This window comes from Myotis lucifugus, unplaced genomic scaffold (genome assembly GCF_000147115.1).
Source record: "Myotis lucifugus unplaced genomic scaffold, Myoluc2.0 scaffold_773, whole genome shotgun sequence".
Lineage (NCBI taxonomy): Eukaryota > Metazoa > Chordata > Mammalia > Chiroptera > Vespertilionidae > Myotis > Myotis lucifugus.
Window position 1 is genome coordinate 153352 of NW_005871821.1, and position 11856 is coordinate 165207.

Here is an 11856-nt window from a genome sequence, read left to right on the forward strand (position 1 = left end):
TACAAACTAATAAAATATATACTATATTAAAAGGAAAAAAATAATTCTTGTGGCTACAAAATGCTAAACCCACTACTGTCCTTCAGGGCTATCTAAACCAGAGACTCTCCACTGGGCTGCTGAGCGACATTCCCTAGACACATAATCCTACACCCCCCCACCCCCTCCTCTTCTGGGGGTTCTCTTACTTTTCTTCCCTTTTGAGTAGTGATCCTCATGCCATAACTTCTTGAAAGTGTCCTGCTCTGAGAGACCACCCCCCGATATGCAAACCTGTCAGTGTTGCCCAATATAGCTGGTGTGTGCTACTGCCATCTAGTGGTCACATCTTTTTTCTTTGATCAATCCAGAATTTCTTCAAAACTCATATCCTGGGTTTGCCTGGCATGAGAATAGGTAAGAAATGGGTAGTAAAAACCAAAAGCTTCCCTGACCGGTTTGGCTCAGTGGATAGAGTGTCGGCCTACGGACTCAAGGGTCCCAGGTTCGATTCCGGTCAAGGGCATGTACCTTGGTTGCAGGCACATACCCAGTAGGGAGTTTGCAGGAGGCAGCTGATCGATGTTTCTCTCTCATCAATGTTTCTAACTCTCCATCCCTCTCCCTTTCTCTCTGTAAAAAATCAATAAAATATATTTTTTTAAAAGAAAAAGAAAAATAAATAAAAAATAAAAGTCAACGTCATGATAAAAACAAAAAACAAAAAACAGGGTGAAGTTGGGAAATCTGAGTAAGATTATTCTTTTTTTGTCTTAATATTTTCTTTTTTATTTTATTGTTTAAGGTATTACAAATAGTAGTACATATGTCTCTTTCTCCCCCCGCCCACTAACCTCCCCCCGACATCCCCTACCCCCCAGCACTTGCCCTGGTCCCCTCGCCCCCAGTGTCTTGGGTCTGTTGGTTGTGCTTATATGCATACAAGTACTTAGGTTGATCTCCTACCCCCCCCCAACCCTTCCCTACCTTCCCACTGTAGTTTGACAGTCTGTTCAATGCCCCTTTGCCTCTATTTTTGTTCAACAGTTTGTAATGATCTTTATTATCCATAAATGAGTGAGACCATGTGATATTTATCTTTCTCTGACTGGCTTATTTCACTTAGCATAATGCTTTCCAGATCCATCCATGCTGCTGCAAATGGTAAGAATTCCTTCCTTTTTACAGAAGCATAGTATTTCCATTGTGTAGATGTACCACAGTTTTCTAATCCATTCATCTGCTGATGGGCATTTAGGCTGTTTCCAAATCTTAGCTTTTGTAAAGCGTGCTGCTATGAACATAGGAGTGCATATATCCTTTCTGATTGGTGTTTCTGTTTTCTTGGGATATATTTCTAGAAGTGGTATTGCTGGGTCAAATGGCAGTTCCATTTTTAATTTTTTGAGGAAATTCCACAGTGGCTGCACCAGTCTGCATTCCCATCAGCAGTGCACAAGTGTTCCTTTTTCTCCACATCCTCTCCAGCACTTGTCATTTGTTGATTTGCTGATGATAGCCATTCTGACAGGTGTGAGGTGGTACCTCATTATTGTTTTGATTTGCATCTCTCAGATAATTAGTGACTTTGAGCATGTTTTCATATGTCTCTTGGCTTTCTGAATGTCCTCTTTCAAAAAGTGTCTATTTAGGTCCTTTGCCCATTTTTTTAAAATGTATTTTATTGATTTTTTACAGAGAGGAAGGGAGAGAGATAGAGAGTTAGAAACATCGATGAGAGAGAAGCATCAATCAGCTGCCTCCTGCACACCCCCCACTGGGGATGTGCCCGCAACCAAGGTACATGCCCTTGACCAGAATCGAACCTGGGACCTTTCAGTCCTCAGGCCGACGCTCTATCCACTGAGCCAAACGGTTATGGCCTTTGCCCATTTTTAAAATTGGATTGTTTATCTTCCTTTTGTTAAGTTGTATGAGTTCACTGTAAATTTTGGAGATTAAACTCCAAATATTTTTATCGAATATAACATTGGCAAATATGTTCTCCCATGCAGTGGGCTTTCTTGTTGTTTTGTTGATGGTTTCTTGTGCTGTGCAGAAGCTTTTTATTTTGATGTAGTCCCGTTTGATTATTTTCTTTTTAGTTTTCATTGCCCTAGGAGCTATATAAGTAAAGATATTGCTATGACCTATGTCTGATATTTTGCTGCCTGTGGATTCCTCTAATATTTTTATGGTTTCCCATCTTATGTTTAAGTCCTTTGTCCATTTTGAGTTTATTTTTGTGTATGGTGTAAGTTGGTGGTCTAGTTTCATTTTTTTGCAAGTATCTGTCTAGTTTTCCCAACATCATTTATTGAAGAGACTGTCTTGACTCCATTGAATGCTCTTGCCTCCTTTGTCAAATATTAATTGAGCATACTGGCTTGTGCTGACTTCTGGGTTCTCTGTTCTGTTCCACTGGTCTATATGTCTGTTCTTGTGCCAGTACCAGGCAGTTTTGAAAACAATGACTTTGTAGTATAGCTTGATATCTGGTATTGTGATCCCTCCAACATTGTTCTTTGTCAAGATTGCTGCAACTATTTAGGGACTTTTTTTTATTCCAGATGAATTTTTGGAGAATTTGTTCTAGGTCTTTGAAGTATGCCATTGTTATTTTAATGGGGATTGAGTTGAATTTACAGATTGCTTTGGGTAGTATGGACATTTTAGTGATGTTGATTCTACCAATCCATGAACATGGTATATTCTTCCATTTGTTCATGTCTTCCTCTATCTCTTTTTTTCAGTATCCTGAAATTTTCTGAGTACAGGTACTTTATCTTTTTGGTTAAATTTATTCCTAGGTATCTTAATTTTTTTGGTGCAATGGTAAATGGGATTGCTTTTTTAATTTCTCTTTCTGTGAGTTCATTATTGGTGTATAGAAAAGCCATAGACTTCTAGGTGTTAATTTTGTATCCTGCTACATTGCCGGATTCATTTATTAAGTCTAGTAGTTTTTTGATGGAGTCTTTGGGGTTATCTATGTATAGTATCCTGTCATCTGCGAATTAGCACAGTTTTACTTCTTCTTTTGCAATTTGGATCTCTTTTATTTCTTCTTCTTGTCTGATCGCAATGGCTAGTACTTCCAGTACTATGTCGAACAGGAGTGGTGAGAGTGAGCATCCCTGTCTTGTTCCTGTTCTTAGGGGAAATGGTTTTAGTTTTTGCCCATTGAGTATGATTTTGGCTGTGGGTTTGTTATATGGCTTTTATTATGTTGAGATATGATCCTTCTATTCCCACCTTGCTGAGAATTTTTATCAAGAAAGGGTGTTGGATTTTGTCAAATGCTTTTTCTGCATCAATGGATATGATTATATGGTTTATATCTCTCAATTTGTTTATGTGGTGTATCACATTTATTGATTTGCAAATATTGTACCATCCTTGCATCCCCAGAATAAAACCCACTTGGTCATGATATATGATCTTTCTAATATAATGCTGGATCCGATTTGCTAAAATTTTGTTGAGAATTTTGGTGTCTAGGTTCATAAGGGTCATTGGCCTGTTATTCTCTCTCTTTGTATTGTCTTTATCTGGTTTGGAAATTAGGGTAATGCTGGCTTCGTAGAAAGAGCTTGAAAGTGCTCCTTCCTCTTGAATTTTTTGAAATAGTCTGAGGAAGACAGGTTTTATTTCATCTTTGAATGTTTGATAAAACTCCCCTATGAAGCCATCTGGTCCAGGGCTTTTGTTTGTGGGAAGTTTTATGATTACTGCTTCAATTTCCTCCATAGTTATCAGCCTATTCAGATTTTTTCATTCCTCCTGGTTGAATTTTGGAAGGTTGTATTTTTCTAGGAATATGTCCATTTCTTCTAGGTTGACCAGTTTTTTGAAATAGAGTTGCTCATTGTATTTTTTTATGATTCTTCGTATTTCTGTGGGATCTGTTGTTATTTCACCTCTTTTATTTCTGATTTTGTTTATTTGGGTCCTCTCTCTTTGCTTCTTGGTGAGTCTGGCTAGAGGTTCATCAATCTTGTTTATGCTTTCAAAGAACCAGCCCTTGGTTTCATTGATCTTTTGTATTGTTTTTGTTTGTTTGTTTGTTTTTGTTTTGTTTTGTGTTTTTTGGTCTCTATGTCTTTTATTTCCGTTCTGATCTTTATTATTTCCTTCCTTCTGCGAACACTGAGCTTTTCTTGTTGCTCTCTTTCTAGTTCTTCAAGTTGCAGAGTTAGATGGTTTATTATCAGTTTTTCTTGTTTTTTGAGGTAGGCCTGTAATGCTATGAACTTCCCTCTTAGGATTGCTTTCATTGTATCCCAAAATTTTGGATTGTTGTGTTTTCATTGTCATTTGTTTCCAGGATGTTTTTTATTTCTTCTTTGATCTCTGTGGTAACCTACTCATTGTTTAATAGTATGCTATTCAGCCTCCAAATGTTTGAATTTTTGTGATTGTTTTTACTGTAGTTGATTTCTAATTTTATGCCATTGTGATCTGAGAAGATGTTTCATATGATTTCATTCCTCTTGAATTTGGAGAGACTTTGCTTGTGTCCCAATATGTTGTATATCTTTGAAAATGTCCCATGCACTTGAGAAGAATGAATATATATTTTGTAGTTTTGGGGTGGAATGTTCTGAAGATGTCGATTAAGTTCATCTGATCTAGTGAGTTGTTTAGGATTGAGTTTTCTTTGCTAATTTTTTTGTCTAGAGGATTTATCCAGTGATGTTAATGGGCTATTAAAGTCTCCTACTATGATTGTGTTGCTGTCACTCTCTTCCCTGATATCTTCCAGAAGTTTTTTTATGTATTTGGGTGCTCCTGCATTGGGAGCATAAATGTTTACCAGAGTTATATCCTCTTGTTGTATTGATCCCTTTAGAATTATGAAGTGGCCTTCCTATTCTCTTATTAAGGTCTTCACTTTGAGGTCTATTTTGTCAGATATAAGTATTGCTACTCCAGCTTTTTTTTTTCATTTCCATTTGCCTGATAGATGTTTTTCCATCCCTTCACTTTCAGTCTGTGTGAGTCCCTTGTTCTGAGGTGGGTCTCCTGTACACAGCATATATATGGGTCATGTTTTCTTATCCATTCAGCCACTGAATGTGTTTTGATTGGAGCATTTAATGCATTTATGTTTAATGTTATTATTGATAGGTACTTGTTTGTAGCCATTTCTGTACTTTATGCCTGTGTTCCTTCCTCCCTTTCTATTTATTCTTTTTACAGCATTCCCTTTAACATTTCTTGCATTGCTGGCTTGGTAGTGATAAATCCCTTAGCCTTTTTTTGTCTGTAAAGCTCCTGATTTCCCATTCAATTTTGATTGATAGTCTTGCTGGATAGAGTATTCTTGGATCCAGTCCTTTGCTTTGCATCACTTGGTATACTTCATTCCATTCCCTTCTAGCTTGATGTGTTTCTGGTGAGAAATCATTTGATAATCTGATGGGGGATGCTTTGTAGGTAAATCTCTCTCTCTCTTTCAGCCTTTAAGATTCTCTTTGTCATTGTAATTGTGCTGTGTCTTGGTGTGGGTCTTTTGGGATTCATCTTGCTTGTGACTCTCTATACTTGTGTAACTTTTTTCTTCCCCATATCAGGGAATTTTTCTGTCATTATTTCTTCAAATAGATTTTCTACTTTTTGCTGTTTTTCTTGTCCTTCTGGCACCACTATTATATGTATGTTACTTTGTTTTGTGTTGTCTCAAAGCTCCCTTAGGCTCTCTTCCTGCTTTTTAATTTTTTTCTCCAGTTGCTGTTCAGATTGTGCTTATTTCTCTACCTTATCTTCTAACTCACTAGTTCTGTCCTGTTTCTTCTAGTCTACTGTTGAAACTTTCCATGGTGTTTTTTATTGTAGCTATATCATTTTTTATTTCTTCCTTATTTTTGCATAGGTTGCTGATTTTCTCGTCCATCTGGTTTATGAACTGTATGACTCTGAATTCTTTTTCTGTCATGTTGTATGCCTCCATTTCACTTATTTCCTTTCTTGGCAATTCCCCATTTTCTTTCCTCTGGGGATTGTTTCGTTGTCACCCTATTCTAACTATCACCAGGAGGTCCAATTGCCGAGTTGTGGATGCTTGGGCCATGTGCAGTGGAACCTTTGCACGACCTAAGTGTCAGTGAAGAGCTCTGACTCCAAGACGTGTGGCTGCTGTGGGTTTGTGGGAGCCATGCTCGCCCAGAACCAGAGTCACCGACGCTCAGTACGACCTCATGCGTGCACCTAGAATCAGTGACCCCCTTGTGACATGCTGAAAAAGAGACCCTGCTGTTGTGGGTTGAAAATCAGAATCCCCTAGCTCACCAGGAATCAGTGTCCCCTTGTGTCCGTGCCAAGATTTGAGTATCAGAGTCTCTGTCGCTTGGTGAGGCCTTGCGCCGAGAAGCAGGGTCCCTGTGTGTGCATGTGCTGAGAATTGGAGTCACTGGCTCTTAGTGTGCGTGCACTGGGAATCAGGGGTCCCGTGCATGGGCAATGAGAAAAAGAGTCAAGTCACTGGTGCTCAGTGCTGCCTCTTGCATGGAGAGTCAGGGTCCCCAGTCTGCTTGGGGGACCAGGCTGTACAGTCGCCTTGTGTCAGCAGGAGGTCTACTCCTGTGTTATGGGAAACCAACCTCCGTGTGCGCTTGCCTAGAATCAAAGTCAGGTGGCACAGACTCCCTGTGTGGGTGTGGGGTCTGATTGTGCGGGTGCATGCAGCAGGAAGCAGATTCCCTATGTCTGTGTGCCCAGGCTCAAATTCAGGTAGCGCAGCCTCCCTGTGTGGGCATGGGGTCTGGTCACACAGGTGTGCGCTGTGGGAAGTAGACTCCCTGTGTCCACGCGCCCAGGCTCAAATTCAGGTAGCGCACCTGCCCTATGTAAGCAGGAGGTCTGCTTGCACAGAGCAGGTCTAGCAGTTCCTATACTGTCGCAGCAGGCTGGTGGGAAGGGCCATGGCCTCTGTGACTCACAGAAATCCTCAGCTGGGATGCCTGGAGTCTTGTTATCCGTGGGTCTGCAGCTGTGGTCACAGGTCTTTGTCCCATGTGGCTGTAGGGTCCCAGTTTGTGTCTGAGACAGACTAGGTGGCGAGGCTAGGATCCTAGTCTCAAGCAATTCTGTTTTTCAAGATGGTGTGCTTTTTGTGCTGGCGTTGTCCTCCCCAGAGTGTTTGCGGTGGCAGCGGGGTTTCGCTGTCTAAGACTGCCTGGTATGGCAGCCCCCTGGAAGACCTGCAGGATCTAACTGTCCCTGGCTCACACACACACACACACACACACACACACACACACACACACACATCACATCACATCCACACACTCCTCTATCGCTCCCTCACTCTCTCAGACATTCTTCCTCCCTACCTTCCTGCTGGTCGCCATCTTTATCCCATTTTTATTCTTTATGCTAGTGTTTCTTCTTCCCTTCCTATTTCTTCTTTTTACAGCAGACCCTTTAGCATTTCTTGCATTGCTGGTTTGGTGGTAATAAACTCCCTTAGTCCTTTTTTGTCTGTGAAACTCCTGATTTCACCCTCAACTTTGATTGATAGCCTTGCTGGGCACAGTATTCTTGGATTCAGGCCCTTGCTTTCCATGACTTTGTATATTTCATTCCATTCCCACTGGCCTGATGTGTTTCTGTTGAGAAATCAGTTGATAGTCTGATGGGAGATCCTTGTAGGTAACTTTCTGTCTCTCTCTGGCAGCCTTTAAGATTCTTACTTTGTCGTTGGTGTTTGCCAATTTAATTATAATGTGCCTTGGCATTGGTCTTTTGGGGTTCATCTTGTTTGGGACTCTGTAAGCTTCTTGGACTTGTGTGAGTTTTTTTCTTCCAAAATCAGGGAAGTTTTCTGTCATTATTTCTTCAAACAGGCTTTCTATTCCTTGCTCAGTTTCTTCTCCTTCTGGCACCCCTATTATGCGGATGTTATTTTGTTTCATGTTGTCCCAAAGTTCCCTTAGGCTCTCCTCCTGTTTTTTAGATGCTGCTCTGCTTGGGTATTTTTTCCTACTTTGTCTTCTAGCTCACTGATGCGGTCCTCCACTTCTTCTAGTCTACACTTGATGTTTTCTATTGTGGTCTTTATTGCAGCGATGTCATTCTTCATTTCTTCTTGGTTCTTCTTCATTTCCTCTTGGTTCTTACACATACTGTTGAATTTGTCTTCCATCCTTTTCAGCATCCTTATGACCATTGCTCTGAATTCTTTCTCTAACATATTGCTTGCCTGAATTTCATTTTCTTTCTTTTCCGGTGATTTCTCCTTTTCTTTTGTATGCAGACTGTTTCTTTGTCTTCCCATGATTGCTCCTCTCAGGGTGTCTGGTTATGTAGCTCTTTCTCTCCTGCATTGACTCTCTCTAGGCCCGTGGTCAGCAAACCATGGCTTGCGAGCCACATGTGGCTCTTTGGCCCCTTGGGTGTGGCTCTTCCACAAAATACCACATGCAGGCGCGCACGTACAGTGCAATTAAGCTTCATGGCCCATGGCGCAGAAGTCAGTATTTTGTGGAAGAGCCACACTCAAGGGGCCAAAGAGATGCATGTGGCTCGCAAGTTGCGGTTTGCCAAGCCGCAGTTTGCCGACCACTGCTCTAAGAGATCGATCAATGACCTTTACGTCCATGGATTGCCTCGCCAGCTGTTTTTCATTCGCCAATTCCAGGTGTATGTTATTCAATTCAGCTGTTCCTTCTCTTTGCTCTGTGAGAAGGAGCAGGGCCCATCCACATATTCGCCACCGCTTTGTCTCCCCCTGGAAAACATTTTAGGAGCCCATAGTTGGGGAGACTGGAGTCTTCGTGTTCGTGGGTTCGCAGCTGAGGCAGCTAGTCCCCGGGCGTTGTGGTTGTAGGGTCCTGGGAGGTATCTGAGGTCTCCCTGGTTGAAGCTAAGTCTGGGCTTCTAATCAGAGTCGCTCTCCCTTTTAAGATGGTGCAGTATCTGTGGCAGGGCCGGTTACTCCAGGAGATATTTCAGCAGTAGTAGAGGCTGCCCTCCAGTGGAGCCTGGTCCACAAGTCCCCAACAGTCCTATAGAATACAGCTGCCCTTCACTCACAAATACAGACACTCGCCGCATGTCCTCGCAATCTCCTTTCGCTCTCTCACTCACACTCTCTTGCAGCCTGCTGTCCCAACAGCAGCCATCTTGGATCTCTGGTTGATTCTTTTATTAAAAAAAAAAAAAACATTTGGTACAATATTTGTCACTTGCGAAAAATTATTCTAAAAAAATACATGTTTTCTCATTATGTAATGGCCATGGTGGAAATAAATTTGGGAAGGTAAGAAAACAACAAAGGGAAAAACTGTGGAATATAAGAGAAAGAAGAAAGTTTAATAAAGTGAGTTACTGAAATGGAATACAGAAGTTAAGGTAAAAGAAATGGAAATTCTAGGAGGTAATGAGGGGATGAAGACACATATGTAATACCATAATCAATAAAGAAATTTCAAAAAAAAAAAAAGGAAATTCTAGGAAATGAATAAAAAGAGAAGGCTCTACTTCCACAGTCTGAAGATAATCACAGTATCCGATTCTGAGCCTTTTTTTCTGAATCCAAAAACACACTTTATTCCTATCTTTCATGCAATTTGTAACAAGAGTGAATAGCTCAAATTCTCTTATTTGCAAAGCTATATCTATAATCATAAATGGATTTGAGCATTGCTGTTAAACTTAAATTATTTTCATGTGAAAAATATCAGTTAAAGAAGACATATGCTGGTAATTAGGTCAAAATGCATTAAATCATAGCTTTCCTTTAATAAAGATCCTCACCCTCTTTTTAAACTAATAATAACTTAATAATCTGTGCAATGACATCCACTATCTAGGTGTGCTCATTTTCAACCTGTTTATACATCATTTTTAATCATTGTAAATACAGATTACTGGGCCCTTCAGAAGTGGGACTCAGAAACTGCATTTTTTTAAAAATCTTTATTGTTGTAAGTATTAGATATGTCCCCTTCTTTCCCCCATTGATCCCTTCTAGCCTGCCCCTGCCCCCTGCCTCAGGCCTTTACCACCTTACTGTCTGTGTCCAGGGGTTATGCATATGAGTTCTTTGGTTGATCTCTTCCCACCCACTCATCCACCCCGGCCTCCCTCTGAGATTCGACAGTCTGTTCCATGCTTCTATGTCTGACTCTGAGACTTTGACCTCTGCCATCGGGGGTACGTCTTCAGTCTTAGGACTCCTGGCCTGTTTGTAGTTTCCTTCACAAAGAATGTCTTCAGAGCCTGTTTGATGTCCTTGTTCCTGAGACTGTAGATGAAGGGGTTCAGCATGGGTGTGACCACAGTGTACATCACTGAGGCTGTTTCACTTGAATGTGAGCTCTGGATAGCAGCAGAGCTGAGGTACACGCCTAGCGTTGTACAATAAAATAAGGAGACAACCGAGAGGTGAGATGCACAGGTAAAAAATGCTTTGTACTTCCCCTGAGCTGATGACATTCCACGTATGCAGGACACTATCTTAGAATATGAGTAAAGGATCCCGATAAAAGGACCAACCCCCAGCAGGACAGCTGCAAAATACATGACCATGTTATTAAGAAAGGTGTCAGAACAGGCAAGTTGGATCATCTGATTGAGTTCACAGATGAAGTGGGGGATTTCCAAGTTTGCACAGAAGGACAGCCTCAAAGCCATTAAGCATTGTAACAAGGAATTCAGGATACTCATGATCCAAGACATCAGAACCAGCAGTCCACAGAGCTGGGGGTTCACGATGACCATGTAGTGCAGGGGGTGGCAGATGGCCACAAACCGGTCATAGGCCATCACTGTCAGGAGAAAAATGTCCAACACTGAAAAGAGTATAAGAAAATAAATCTGTGTGATGCATCCTGCGTAGGTGATGGCTTTTCTCTGTGTCTGGATGTTGACCAGCATCTTTGGGATGGTGGTGGTGGTGAAACAGATGTCTACCAAGGACAGGTTGGAGAGGAAGAAGTACATGGGCGTGTGGAGGTGGGAGTCTGAACTGACGGCCAGAATGATGAGCAGGTTTCCCAACACAGTGATCAGGTACATGGAGAGGAAAAGCCCAAATATGAGGGGCTGCAGTTCTGGGTCCTCTGAAAATCCCATGAGAATAAATTCTGAAATTTGTGTACCATTCCCTGGTTGCATATGGTGGAGGTGACTACTAGGAAAGAGGGAAATAATATGACTAATTCACAAAAACTTGTATTACATATTTGAAATGCTAACATTTATATTTGTAGAGAAAGAATTAATTTTAATATATTGTATGTGAATCTGGTCCCCTTTTGGGAAAGCCCCTGTGTCACCTGTGATATGAAGCTTTCGTATCAATCATCATTTTTCCTTAAGGTATCATGTATTCTACAGTTTTAATGAGACATTTTTCATGTATTTCAGGAATATAAATTGAATGCTGACCATGTTTTGGCACTGTTCAGGCTGTAAGTATAAGGTGCTGAAGAACAAAAGTTTCTACAATTCAATGATAAAGATGATCTTTAGCTGCGGGTCAGGGTGGGTGTGGAAGGCAACCAATTCGTGTGTCTCTCACATGAATGTTTCTTTCCCCTCCGCCCTCTCAAAATCAATGGAAAAAATATTCTCATGTGAGTATGAACTATATATATAACATTTCAGATGGTGACAGGTGTTATGAAGAAAAGGAAAGCAGGTATGAAGAAATAAATAGGATGTTTCATTTTTCATGGGTGTTTAGGCAAGACCTACACACAAGATGTCATTTGTAAAGAGACCTCAAGTAAGAGAGGGAGATGCAAGGTTCTGTGGGAGAGTGGGTGCTGGGCAGAGGGAATGGCCAGGGTAAAGGTCCTGAGGAAGATGTTTGTTTTCATGTTCAGCCAAAAAAGGAAACCAGTGTTGGAGGTGAGTGAGCATGAGGAA

At 41.1% G+C, this 11856-nt stretch overlaps 1 protein-coding gene across 1 annotated transcript; it reads right to left on the reverse strand.

Annotated features, from left to right (window-relative positions):
* Positions 1-10098: 10098 nt before the first annotated feature.
* On the reverse strand, positions 10099-11100 carry LOC102426153 (olfactory receptor-like protein OLF4). Its single transcript, XM_006106155.1, has one exon. The coding sequence runs from the start codon at positions 11098-11100 to the stop codon at positions 10099-10101; it is 1002 nt and encodes a 333-aa protein (XP_006106217.1).
* Between the last annotated feature and the right edge of the window lie 756 nt (positions 11101-11856).

Excerpts from the sequence above, each read along its gene's own strand:
- LOC102426153 (XM_006106155.1), bottom strand. The coding sequence starts at position 11,100 with ATGCAACCAGGGAATGGTACACAAATTTCAGAATTTATTCTCATGGGA.